Source organism: Hakea prostrata, chromosome 5 (assembly GCF_041222555.1).
Source record: "Hakea prostrata isolate BN-2017 chromosome 5, UWA_Hpros_2, whole genome shotgun sequence".
NCBI classification, from domain to species: domain Eukaryota; kingdom Viridiplantae; phylum Streptophyta; class Magnoliopsida; order Proteales; family Proteaceae; genus Hakea; species Hakea prostrata.
Window position 1 is genome coordinate 132,499 of NC_142604.1, and position 14,738 is coordinate 147,236.

General features: G+C 38.2%; 1 protein-coding gene across 1 annotated transcript in view; it reads right to left on the reverse strand.

Annotated features, from left to right (window-relative positions):
- Positions 1 to 14,436, reverse strand: part of LOC149014232 (histone acetyltransferase HAC12-like) — a 29,066-nt gene extending 14,630 nt beyond the window's left edge. Inside the window, 9 exon segments of the mRNA XM_089155301.1 lie at positions 218 to 496; positions 591 to 887; positions 9,352 to 10,778; positions 11,167 to 11,413; positions 11,511 to 11,614; positions 11,727 to 11,937; positions 12,303 to 12,411; positions 12,580 to 12,793; positions 14,253 to 14,436. Coding sequence (XP_089011427.1) covers positions 218 to 496; positions 591 to 887; positions 9,352 to 10,778; positions 11,167 to 11,413; positions 11,511 to 11,614; positions 11,727 to 11,937; positions 12,303 to 12,411; positions 12,580 to 12,740 — 2,835 coding nt within the window. The 5' untranslated portion in view covers positions 12,741 to 12,793; positions 14,253 to 14,436.
- Positions 14,437 to 14,738: the final 302 nt, after the last annotated feature.

Here is a 14,738-nt window from a genome sequence, read left to right on the forward strand (position 1 = left end):
GTGATGTTTCTTAACTGGCAACTTCATACTCTGAAAAGCCTGATTGTCATTATGCAGTCTTTCAATTTTCTCTTCTGTTTTTATTGGTATGCATCAGTAATCACAGCAACCAATAAGGTTGGTGTTTGCACCGGTATCTGTAACCTTGAATTTAGTAATAATCTTTGGATGGCATCAATATGACTTTCTAATTGAGATTAAAAACATAAAGAAGTACCTCATCAAAATTCAGTAGATTTTTTTCTGCTCTTGCTTTTCTTTCTTGCTTGAGACGCAGAAAAAGTCTTTTCTCTATGTGGTCACTAAGCTTAGTCTTCGGCAAATCTTTAGCACCAAAAAGAACTCCATCCCCCAAAGGTTTGCGCTCTCCACATTCCAGCTCTTTCAAATAGCAATAGGGACATATGTATTCACATTTCTCCTCCTCATTCCTTTTAGGATTAAACAGGGCACATATCTGATGTTGCCAGCTTTGACACTTGTCACATTGTACCCACTGCAACAAACATGATGCCAATAAAGTCAATGATGAGAATTCCTGTTGTGTGTTTGTAATTTAATTACACAGACATGTAAATTGTCACACTTACCGATTCATCAATTTCTTCGTCATTTTTCTTCTTCTGCAGACTTACCTTGTGAAGTTTGTGTCCATCAACGGTGATACTGTCAACTCGATTTCCATTATAGCATAAGGTACAGAAATAATAACGCACAATACCATCTGGTCCAGTGTAGTACATCATTTTGCGCTTGATACGGGCACCACATAATGAACAGTATATCGGTGGTGGTTGGAAAAAAAGCTTCTCCATTTTGCACAACTGGCATGCATTTTCAGTGATAGGATGCGCTATCGCTTGGTTCTTTTCCACTTTTGCTTTTCCCTTTATAAAAGATAAAAGAAAGAGTAAAATATTATAGCTTGTAGCTGGACAAAAAGCCTAGTGACACTCAAAAATATTTCAAGCATGTATCACTCAACATGTAAGATATATATATATATATATAATTTATTTATTTTTTAAGTTCTTTACTGGAGAAGCATATATCCCAGCACACAACTCTGAATTATTTTATTATGAAAGAATTTCTTTTCCAATCATGCAAGTTCACTCAAGCACAACAAATATGGGTTGGGGGGATATACTATCTCATCAATTCAATAATGTAAGTCCATGCAAAGGCCCAGACCATGTAGTAAAGTTCTTTTTTGGATGGATATTTAATAGTAAAATTACTGGATCAACAAAAGCAATTCAGCTTATCCTAACTAAATGGGGTCTAGGGAAAACTGAGATTCAAACAGAGGAAAAAGAAAGAAAGTAGACTGAAGAATGAAATGATGAAGATAAGAAAAGTGAGAAATGGAAAATATAGGAGGAAAGAGAATAGCCGATGAAAATCACAGCTACAAGATAATGCAGAAATTGACCTAGAACCATGGAAAACCGGCAGGAGATCAATTGAATAATTGGAACTTTTACTGCATTCAACCCTCAACCCCCCCCCCCCCCCTTGCTTTACATATGAAACAAAAACTTAAAAAGCATGAGAAGAGGAGGAAGAAGAAAGGGAATAGAAATGGTCTAAAAAATGGGAACTTATGGGACCTGTTAACAGCTTGGTCTAAGCTTCACAAAAATAGAAAGTCTCAAAAATGGGAAACCTAAGAAAATAAAGACTTCTATATAAAAGAAAAACAATTAAAATAAAACCTTCCTATAACTCTAGTTCCAATGCATCAAAATAGGAAGTCCTAAAACCAAAAAGAGCAACAAACTAAAATTAGAAACTACCTAATTGAAATATATTTTCTGAAACTGAAATTAAAAACTACCTAATTGAAATATAGTATACTTTTTGAAAGTAGGAACAGAACTACTAATAGCTTTTCTCACAGAATATTCCACCAACATCTAGCATCTTCACACCCATACAGCCCCCAAAACCACTGTTCATGTGAGCAATAAATTGGTATTGTTCATGTGAACAGTAGCTTCTTTATTTATTTATTTATTTTTTCAACCCTATCTTGATCCTGTCTTGATCCCATCTAATCTTCAAGCAGGGGATGACTTAACAGGTGCTCCACTACACCAACAAAAACTCTCCATACCATCAGACCAGGCTGCCTGTCACAGCAGTCACATGACTCACATCCCAAAACCTTGCTACGCTGGTGTTGGGGTTTGTTCCTGCCTGTACATGTGGACTTGTGATCTATAACACATGGTGTTGATAATGCAGATCCTAGCCTTCCAATTCCCACCACATGAGGTCATAATTGGCATAAGAACCAGATTATGTGCTTCATTATTCACAACCTCACCTATCATCATTTTGGGCCTGCCCTAGTTCCTTTAGCTCCTCACCAGAATCAGATTGCTCCTCCTACTAAGGCATCCCTAATAATATAGCTTATACAGCTGGACCTGGGCGAGACTCATCAAGCATCAAGGTGCTGAAATGGTTATTGGCTGGTTTAATTTTCTATTTTATGACAAAAATAATTCAGCGGGAATAAAATTTCAGCTATATCACTTTGTGAGTCAAACATAGTTTATCCCAAATTCTTTCCTCATGTTTTGTTTCTTGAGATGTTTATTTTTTTCTTGATAGAAATATTAGGATAACAGCACCAACCAAAATTATTTCATTAGTTTATAGCTTAAGCTAAACTTATCATGAGGCATGACAAATTACAGTGAATTTTATCAAACACGTGAAGTCCCTGAAATACTTTAGAAGCAGTCATTCTAGATCAAATTGAAATAGAATTTTTTTCCCCTGTTTTTACATTCATATGTTTGTTCCCTTGTTCTATGAATCTTGTTACTTTTTCTGACTAATACAGGGAGAGGGGGGGGAGACCAAATCAATGAAATATATGACACAAGCCATCCCTCCTTCAAATGATTGAAGAAACCAAATCAGTGGCCAGCCCTGATTCAATCAACAACCAAGAAAGATTTTGGTGAACCATTACAGCGGACTAACACAAGAAGCCCCCCTTACCCCCAACCAATCGAAGTAACAAAAGCTAACCTTGAGTTTTATTCAAATGTTTCCAGATAGATTTCATTACCAAACCCTACTAAATCAATGTACGAAGAGCAGGACAAAAAGGAGTACTGTCACCATGAACGGCACTCAGGCAAGTGCACTGTGGGCACATAAATCTTGCATGGAGAGGGAAGCCCAAGGAAATATTTGAGATTCTGAGGGCCCCCACTGAAATTACAAGATGATAGATTATATTGCTGGTTTGTTTACTTATTATTTACTTATATATATATATATATAAGAATCCTTTTCTTAGATATTTTGTGGTTGCCTATTAAGAAACCTTATCTCAGTTTAGTTTCTAATTCCAGATTCATAAAGGGGGCTTAAGTTTCTAGCTTTGTTTCATTGTAAGACTCTAAACTTGTATGCAAGACAAGCATGCTGCCCATAAATATGTATGAACTCTCAGGAGCTAACCAACAATTTATGATGAATGGAATATTTTCTATGTGCAATTCTTTTTTTGGTGAATAAACAAATACTATAAACACATCCTGAAAGAAAGAAAATGTACAAGAGAGGGAAACGAGGGGGGGTAGACACACTAGACAAAACTAGGCATGTGTACAAAAGAGAAGGATCTAAGTTCCAGGTAACAACAATGTATCTATTCCTTGGGATATCTACAAGAGGCTTGTGAGGCAAGAGGGAGAGTTTGAAGGAGACATCATTACAGATGACCTTATAAATCTGATGCGGTGTGCAATCTTTACTGGCTGTAGATAACTGTTTGTATCCCATAATTCAAAAACTTGGTGAAATCTCAAATATTTTGCGAATCTTAACCTCCTTGAGCGGAGATAATATACAAGACACAAAATATGCACAATTTCAAATATAATTCAACAAAAATTCTGACATTTTAGATGTAGGAAGGTTGGAGGACCGACTTGGTTAAAACAAGTCTACCCGCATAGGGGAGGAGCTTGCTTTTCAAAACTTAGTGTCTCTTTCTGATGAAGTCAAGCATAGGAGTGCAGTGGTGACCTCTAAGATGAGTGGGAAGAAGCCAAAGGCCGAGGTATTTCATGGGGGAGAGTGTTAAGGGAGAAGCCCAAGATGTGAAGAATAGAGACAATGAGGGAGTTTGAGGCCCAAAGATAAAGATTTTGGGCTTGAGGAGGTTAACTCGAAGTTCAGAAATGGATTGAAGTAGTGGAGGAAGGGCATAATGGAGGAGAGGGAGGAAAGATCATTGTTACAAAAAATCGTGAGATCGTTGGCAAAGGCAAGGTGAGTGAGGTTGGAGGCTTGCACTTTGGGGGGGGGGATCAAGTGGTGGTCAGTTTTGGATTGGAAATTAGAGAATAATACTTCCAAGTTCCAAAGACAAGGAGAAGAGCTAAGGGGACGGCTCAGCTGAATTCTAGCTTTGGAGGAGGAGAACCTAGCAGGGGAGCCATTGACAAGAATGGAGGGGGAGGAAATGCATTCGAGGTTCCATTGAGAACAATTCAATTATTTATTTATTTTTTTATTTTTTTAACTTCTAACTTTCCAAGAACAATTCTTTAAATACTCTGATATAGATCCAGCCCCAAATTAGGTTTTTTCCCTAAGAATAGGCCAAGGTTTGGGTCATATAGGTATTGGACTTCCATTGGATGTATATCCCACGTAATCGGATAAATTAATGGACCTAAACATGGGTACATGAGCTGAGTACGAAAATTCCCAGTATTTAATTGTCTGGTCCTTATTAGAGTTCGATGCATCTTAATTTAGTCCTCATTAAGACTGATGCATGTTATTTAAATGGTCCTTATTAAACATGTGGTTTAAACCCATCTTAAGTATTAAAATGTAGTAATTGTAGTTATTTCAAGTTTAAGTCGGCCTTGCTACTGATCTAATTATAGACTCTCTCTCTCTCTAACCTGTCCCCACCACCCTTCACCCCATTTCTGCTCTTCCCTCTCTTGTCTCTCTGGTTTGCCCTTCCAGATTGGGGATTTCCAACTGCCTTATCAGCCTAGACAGCCATTTCTCCTTCACACGCTTTGGGCACCTTAATGTGGATCTCTCTTCATCATGCAATAAGAATGCTTCAATGGACACACCAAAGATTGAAATGCCTTCCCCTTTGTCTAGCTTTGGTCGTGTTAGTTGCAAGAAAAGCAACCGAATCCCGAACGGTTGCTACCAAGAAGAGGGAGATTTCATCGTTGACCTCAAGTCCCGTAGAAAGAGGAAGAGGAAGAGTAAGAACAAAAAGGAAAAAATAGGCTTGCCTCTCGCTTATGGATTTGTTCTTTGGTCAGGCTAGTGTAAGGCTTAGTGCGAATTTTTGAGCTTCAATTGTTTGGGCTTAGTTCTGCCCGTAGCTTGCTTGTATTCCTTCCCCTAGCCCCTCTTCGCCTCTTTGGTAATGAATTCTTTGTTCATCCAAAAGGAAGTTTTAGTTCTATCAATAGAGAATTGAAGATCAAAGGCTGAGAAGGGTCCTAAAGGCGAAACCAAGCCTAGACTCCTGTGGCTAGTTGAAGACCAGAGTTCAATCTTCATTCTCCATCTGAAAATTCCATCCTCAAGGCTTAGGTATTATTGGTAGCCTACATCAATCCCCCTCTCCATTAACTTTTATTTGCAGTCTTAGACCCCCATTCCCTCGTTCAATCATGTCTCTTCCACCCAAACCAGGAACCGCCACATCCCATAACAAGCCACCACTTTCACCCCAAGTTCCAACCATTAAACTATACCCCTTACCTTCAACTCAAATTTCAGCCCAAACAAACCAACCAATCTCCAGATCAGGCCAATCTTTTATTTTCCCCCAACCCAATTCCTTTCCAAAATCAAGAAACCTAACATCCATAATTCCACCATCCAAATCCACTGAAACTTGGGGAGATTATTCTGGGTAATAAGGTCCAGGAATGATCCAAGTTTCACTTCATTCACATAACTTTTTAACCCATATCCAACAACCAATCCTATCTCACCAAAAATACAATCACCCTAACATCCTTGAGACCATTTCATCCCAATTACCCTAATAGTGGATTCAAAATCCACTTGTCCAAGCCCATCAGCAAATCCATTCAGAAACCATCCTATACACCATATACTAAATCAACACTGCCGCCTGTCCCTCTTCCCTTTCTTCCTATATCCCCTCTCCTCCCACGAGCCCATCTCTTCTCTCCCCCTTAACCCACCCCCCCCCCTTAACAAATCCCTTCTAGCCCATCCATTATCCAACTAACCCTCCCAAGCCCACCTAGCCCATTAAACCCTTGAAACCCTGAAAACCCCAGCCCATCCCTCAACCTAACTCCCCAAGCCCTCCCCTCTAGGTTTCCCCTCCCTCTCTCCCTTCTTCTAAGCCTGGGTTTGGGCCAGGGCCAGTCCAAATTTCCTTTACTTCATTTCAGGTTCGGACACATATTCTTCCTCGGTGTTTGTGGGTCACATTGACTACAGGTAGGCTAGAGGACCCTCTGATTCTGACACCCCTTCTCCTCCACTTTAAAGTAGCAGGAGAAGCATCTGTTCTAATAAAGGGTGCCACCACATTAACAAAGTCTTCATTGTTGAGCTCAAGTCTTTGCAGAAGAAAAGGAAGAAAAATAAGAGAAACTTTTGATCTTGAGTTTGTCTAGGCTCTTTGTTCTCAGCCTTAGCGCTTAGTTTTTTTCTTTGCTTTTCCTTTGGGGCACATTGGCTTTGTCATGGCTCTGCCTTTTGCTTCTTGTTGATCTCTAACCCCCCCCCTCTCTCCTTGTGGTTAATGAATTACTTATTAATCCACAAAAGAAAAAGAAATAGTTTTGGACCACGATAACTATTCCAACTTTAGAGATGTAAGGCTGCATCGTATTCATGAGGTGAACATAGGGACCCCCTAGCCGAAACCTCAAGTGGGGCCCGCAGGATAGCACCAAGAAGCCACCCTAATCTGGCCAAACCCCTATCGAGGGTATTTTGGTATTTCAGCCCTTATTTTATTTCTAAACTTATTTCTAGTATATTCCAGAATTTTCATGGAGTCTAGATTGTTAATTCGAGTGAGGTTTGGATTTATTTAAACAGTCCAGTTCGATTTTAAAGTTGTTTTGATTGAGTCCTATTTAGTAGTTTATATAAGATAAGGAATCTTATCTTATCTGTTACAAGTGTTGGATAAAAGTCTAGTCCAATATGTAATGGGATCCTTTCAATAAGGATATCTCAGTTGGAGTTAAGAGTCTTTTATTTTTAGGCTATCAATAGACTCTTCATGTAATGTTATTTTCAGCTTGGATTGATTAATGAATTGAGAATTTGCCAAGAGGTGGCAGGGTTCCTTAGAGGGGGACCTTGCAGTTGTTTATTGAGTTTCTAGTTATCAAGCATTCAAGTCTTCAATCAGTTTCCAGCAAGCATTCATCTTTCAAAAGCCAACATTCAATCTCCAAGCAATCAAGTAAGTATAGCAGCCCACCCCTACCTTTCCCCCTTATCTGCAGCCACTCCCCACCCCTTTCCTTGGTCCATGCAACCCTAGGAAACCCTCCCCTGCCCTGCGCAATCTCCCCAAGCTCCTGCCTTGCTGCTGCATCACTCCAGCAGCCTTCCCCAGGTCCCACGACTTTCCTAACCCCCTCTCCATTCCCTATGACCATCCCCCAGTCCCTTCCCTACTTCCCCCAGACTCCCACAAACTTCCCTTCCCTTTTGGTCGCCCCTAGCATTAGAACATAGTTCTAACATTATTTTCCTAAACTCAGTCCAGTTTCTGGATTTTAAAAATTCCTGCACTTCATCTTCTTCAAATGATTTGCAGAGTTCAATTTTCAGAAAGTCCTTATTGCTTATACCTCAGTTCCCCATTCTCTGAAACAATTTCTGAATTGCAGAACAGTAACATTCTCAAGTCTAAACTGAAGGACAGCAATCCCTATCCCTCTCCCAACCCTAGCCAAAGGCGGCCTGAAACCCTAACTTGCCTTTGAGTTTAAGTTTCAAATCTGAACTTCATTTTCAAATAGAACTCAGATTTGGAATTCAGATTCAGCAGGCTCTAAATCACCTTAGAAACCCTAAAACCTATCCCTCTTTTGGTGGAATTTCCTGGGCAAACCCCAAGTCTAGGGAAATTAACAAGTTACCCTATAGCCCTAGACTTGGTTTAGATCAACTAACCACAGTACAAATAAAGTTTCTATACTCAGTTAACCACTGATAAGTTTATGTTTTTCACATCCACACATAATAATCAAGCTGTTCATAACAACCATGGCATTTAAGGGTCTTCTAAAGTGCCTTGGCAGGGCAATTTTTAAGGCATCAATATGGCAAAGAAAGAATATTAGTGTCATTCTTTTACTACCATTTTATTGGCACAAAACACATTAAAATTATGTAACTCTACTCATATGCTAAATAAATATCAAAGAATCATACCAAATCAAGATATTCCGAAGAAAAAAAAAATTGCATTGTAGCCCAGTGATTAAAAGAAATTTAATTAAATAGAGGCCTAGAGTTCAAACCCCCATAGGTGCAATGAAGTATTATTTTTAGAATAACATTCCTAAAATTTTCATTCAAAATAAATAATCTATGTTTTACATACCAATATAGCATATCTGGATATGATTATCACTAAGAGATTGATTGGGTCAAATAATTTCAGTTTTCCATGAGACTCTTTGTGGGAGGTATTAGATCGATCACTTGAATCTGGTTTATGTTGAAGGAGTTATGTTGAGGCTAAATTTTGTTTTATGTCCACAAATTCTATCACTATCAATCTAAATACAAATAATTTTAAAAATAAAAAACAAATGAATAGTAAACCATTCTTTTGGTTTTAGCATTGTTTTGACATTATAAGTTTTATGGAACAAAAATCTCATCATTGAAAAGTTAAGAATTTCACCAACCAGATTTGGTTCTTGACTGAAGGAGTCTGCCATATTTCCTTTGGAAAAAAAAAAATTTTAACTATTTTTAATGGATTTAAATGGGGGTAATTTATCATTTATGATTAGTAGTATCCTACGTAAATGAAATACATACGACAAAAAAACATTTACCTAAATCATACTAGCCATCCAATACAAGATTTGTCACCTATTCAAACAGTGCAAACCACCTTGCAATAAAGTAATTGACTTCGCAGCCCTCAAGAAAATGCCTGAATTCCTAGGAGGCGCCTATCACATTGACATATTTCTAACAAAAGCATGATTTAAATCATCACTGAACCATAAAATATAATTGTGGTCAAACAAGTAGGCAGGAAAAAATTGCATTAGCTACCATGAAAGAATTACACAAAGATAAATGGCTAACCTGACCAACCCACTGTCTGAGACTTGAGATATGCTCCTCAATTTGCTCTTTATTGAATAATTCAGTCAAAGCAACACCATTTATTTTTGGCTTTTCAAGTTTTGTCACTCTGACATATTCAACTTCTGTCATAGTTGCATGCTCTTTTTCTTTCTTGTGCTGATCAGATTTGATATGATCCTGTATGTCCACAAGTGTACTGCAGGTAACAGATTCTTCAGAAATAACAGGATTGCCGTTGAGCATCGCACTGTAAGATTCATCAGGGTCACGAAGTCTTATCTCACCAATGTTTATTTTCTCTTGGATCGGGCTTTTACGCGATTCTGTCTGCACCTCTATGGCCTCAGTTCCAACATATGTATGTACACCAGGCTGTTTTTCCATTTTCTCGACTTGTTGAGAAGAAAAAGGTTGGTCAATGACAGAAGTTAATACTTCAGATGTTACATTTTTGGAGGAAAACAAAACAGATGAATCCTCTGTCCTCAGAAGTTTCTTTGGATGTATATCTTCAATAGTTTTGTTGACAATGCTATTAGAATCTGCATTTTTAATGGTACTCTGGGGAAAATTTCTTGATCTTTTCAAACTGCATCCAGAAGTATTAGAATTTCTAACCCTTGCAACAGGCCCACAAAGACGACAGGCATTGCTTTCACAATTATGTTGATGCAACAACTGATGACGGCACAATGAGCAGTGACAGTGCTCACTATGACAGTTATTTATAAGCCCCAGAAGAGGTTTCATATAATCAGGAGCAGTGGAAATTTCACTTTGGGAACTCAACAAGGAATTATGCGGATAATCCAATTCGCTACATGGATGATCGAACCCAGCAGCTTCTTCTGTAGATAAGAAACATGCTCTGTTTTGGACACACAAGTTCTGAACTCCAACGGAATCTTCTGAAGATAGTTTATTCTTCTGAGACAGATCATGGCCTTGTACTGGAAGATTATTTGACATGCCAGGATCCTGTTTCAGAGGCTGCTGTTGCATGACCTGAGACTCACAAAAGTAATACTGTCCAAGAACTTCTTGTTGCAATCTTTTGTTATTCTCTGATCCTATCTGAACTGCTTGTGCACCATGGTATTCAGTTAGGTAGGCATCAGATGGCTGATCAAACAGTACATTTGGCGCTTGCAACTCGAACTGTTTAAGGTTTTGCATATGCACTTGAGATTGCAGTAAATTGCCCTTACCAGTACTCAGTTCCCAGTCATTTAAGTGGGGCAAAACATCAAATGTCTCAAGCATGTTCTGTGAAGAATGTGCAGTCTGAATGCTTTGGTGCAGCCACGATGTACTTTCTCTCACTTCAGACTGAAGACCAAGATGACTCAGATTTTGACTGTTGAGATGATTCATATTCTGGTTATTCACCCCAGCAAAAGATCTTGCCATATTCACTTCCTGACCTGCCAGAGTAATTTTAAGAGAAAAAAGATGTAATGTAAAAGAAAACAGAAGAATTATGACTAGATTATCATTCACCCATTGAATTTTATCTCTAAGGCTTGAAAAAATCCATGGAAAACAGAGAAGGACGAAAAAGAGGTTTAATTACTGGTGCAAAATGACATGATTTATCCTGGCCAAATGTTGGTTAATAGGGAAAGAGAAAAATGTTCTTATGAAGATTCAACTAAGACATGGTCTCTGTGATGATTCAGGCCGAGTTCAGTGGCTTCTACCCCAATTTTACGAAAAAAGTAATAGCAGACTCAGTCACAGATTTTTGAACAGTTAAAAAGTTAGTCATGATAGAAAGACTTTGCATAATAAAGAAGTTAGCAAAGAGTATACCCTGCTGCTTTACTTGATGCTGAATATTCAAGCCAAGGTGCTGAGAATTTGAATGACTGCCAGAACCAGAGAAACCCGGATAACTCTGAACAGCTGATGCTGACCAATCAACATATTGTAAATTACACCCAGTAAAGGCTGATCCAGCATTAAAAGCTTTATTTGGGGATAAGATTGGCTGGCTCTGAAACATGATAGAACTACTCAAAGAGTCCAGTGGATCAAATAAATGCTGCTTTAATGGGTCCTGTAACACATATTCAGTTTCATCATTAGAAAATGCTAACCAAGAAATACTGTCACAAGTTGAGTCTGTGAGAAGTGCTATGAACAATAGGAATCACCTGGCTACTAACTTGCAATCCGTTCATTGGTAACAGCATATTACTTGAACCATAATCAGAGGAAGTATCACATAACTGTTGACTACATCCATCAGGAATGTATCCTAAAAATGTAAAGAGACACAGTTAGATTAGAATTGAACATTTGACAGCTGTATCAATCAGGAAATAATAAGTCCAACTTATTATCAAGCAATAAGCAGGTGGAATGCTTACTATTGTCGGTCAGTAATGAATCAGAAATAGTGCCAGGTGAATTTGAGTTGCAGCTACTGTTTGAAACTACTGGACTTCGCATCCTCACACTAAAGTTGGAAAAGCAAGGAACAGAGAAACTCTTTGTTGCTTGATTCTGATAACGACCACTTTCTGCTCTCACCCTAATAAACATCCGATGAAGCAGGGTATCCGGGTTCCTGTATTCCTCCTAAAAAGAATTTGAGAGAAAACAATAGATGTCAAAGCACTGGAAATTGCAAGGAGAAAAAACAATCAAATTACTTTGTAAATCTAAAAGTAATCTGAATGAATATTCTCAGTTCACTCTTTAAGTGGTTGAACAAATCCAAATCTGCGTTGCAGAACGCCCAAAGAGTCAAGAACTGGTTTGTCTGTTAGCCTGAGAAAATTTCAAATTCAATGCAGAGATGGAGTTTTTTCTTGAAATGAAGTAAAAAATGGATCAATAATCCCAAGAGACTGATGCTTATTTAACATAATTTAGTAAAGTAGAAGATTGTATATGGGTGGAGCAATAAATAAAGTAAACCATTAAAATAGAAGAGCACATACAAATGTAGCAGCCTCTTCAAACAGATGGGCCTCCATTTGTATCACAGCCTTCAAGATCTTTGATTTCCCCCACTCTTTAGACTTCTGATGCTCCCGAAAAAATTTTCTCCTGTAAAAAATTTTTAAAGGGCTAAATGAGTACTCGATTCAGATCCAAAACTCCTGGTATCTTCTGAAGATAAAAGGATAATGATGGCATGTAGTCTATCAATATCCATGTAGATTTGACAGGGAGAATACTCTAAGGAGTGGAGGTTAAGTAAACTTCATGACTTACATTCTTTTTATAATGGATTTACGAACACTCCCAATCCTGGGATCATTGTGCCAATCAGTTTGACGATATATTTGGCTTTCTGCTGGTCGATAGGGGGGACAGATTCCATCCATCTTTGGACCACAGTTTTGAATGGACTGGTTCAGTAACTTCCCTGACATCTACCCCAAATGTTTCTCCACATGCTTTTTACTGCTTCTTTATTCTCATGACACTGCATAGACCAAGATGCATTAAATTCTCACAATAGAACAAAACAAGCATTTTCTCCCAATTCAATACTCAGCAAGTGTAACAACCTACAGTTACAAGGAGAGACCACAAAATGAACAACAAATGAGGCTCTATCATTATATGAAACAAGAAAAAGGAGAATTACAGTTTTTTTTTCTTCTGACAAATGATGTCAGACTGCAATTAAAAGCCAAAGACATGATAAATACAATAACATGATTTGAAAATTTAAGTGCACGCAGTATCAATAACCACATACATGCCTAGGGCAGAGAAAGGTAAGTTTATCTAGCCCGAATGGCAAAACCACCTTAAGATAGGGCACTTCGTGGCTTAAACGGCTCTATTTTCACTATGCTCCTTCATTGATTTAGTAGAACTGGAATGTAACCAAGTAAAGCATTTGAATTGTTGGTTTCCATAGATGTGTTACCCATAGAAAACTCCACAATCTATCAAACTCATAAAGAACTCCAACAGAATATCTATGAAAACCATCAAGACTGAATTCCAATGAACTAAATCCTCGCTATATGTTTCTCATTCAAGATTTCAAGACTCAGTACACCAGCCAAAATGACTGCTCAAACTGCCAAGTGGTGGCATGAGCCTATTGGAATGCTTGGGTAAATAGCAGAGCATATTGGCACCCCTGTCACTGCCTTGAGGGGAACTGCAATTTTAGAATGAATTTCTTGAGAAAGAAAAAAATATTCTAGATACAGAAGACATAGTTTACAGAGTGGAATATATTGAATAGGACTTTCCTTCCCTTCCTCTTTCAAATCAGAAGCAATATACTTTATAACCAATAAATTTCGAAATCAACAATGCTAAATCATATTTTCTTGTGAGCAGAGGCGGAAAGGTAAACCGATTTCGTGGAGATGGCCCAAATGTAAGACAAGGAAATCAAGTAGTGGAAACAGGCAATGTGCAATACTACCCATAATTCAATTCCTGGAACCACATTCATTAGACAACTCCAGGCAAGTAATCCCCCAGAACTGACTTTCACTTTACACCACCATTTCAATTATACAGAAATTCAAGGCATTATGATGCACTGACCACCAAAAAACAAAAACACATAACTCGATTCATTCGAAATTTCCAAACAACGCAACATCATTGTCTTCATATAGAGTAATAAGAAAGAATTGCATGGATTATCTCCAAAACCTAAGCACGCACTTGATATGATCACACAAAACCTCATTACGAATTCTAACCAGTTCCGATGAAGTTCCGTCATTCGACGACTGAAATCCTCACAATGCGATTGATTAACAAAAACAAAATTGAACAAAAACCAATTCTGCTGTCTTACTATAAAATTCTTCATTGAAGTGATTTAAAAACAAAAAAACAATCGAACAGTCACAAAGAAAGCATCTGATCAGAAGAAGTAAAACCAATAGTAGAGAATCGAATCGTACAGAGTCGGTTACCATATACGATCAAGAACAGCAGGAGAGTTTCTTCCCCTCGTTCCGGTCCCGATTACGATACATTACTCCGGAAAACCTCGATCATAAAAACCTCAACTCTCGCAGTGAATGCTAAAAGGAAGAAAAAAAAAGGGTTTCGATTAAGACTTGCGGACCAAGAAGTAAATAGAGAAAGGAGGGTCGCGTTTTCGAGGTTAACGTTCGAAAAACAGGAACTATATGATAGACTCATAGAAAGGACTGAGAGTGTGCCGCAAAGCAAAGATCTTGTGGGGTACTTGGGGCTAAAAAGGTCTTATTATCTTACTCATTTCTACGTCAACTGTCACTCGTGATGCTGTGGGTCTCAAAAATAGAAAGTTTTAATGAGTATATTGACTCTTTGGTCCCCCACTTGAGCAAAATAAGCCCGATAAGTGCGTGGATATTTCCAAGGCTATTATCGTCATTGAAGGACTTCGACATTACTAGGTT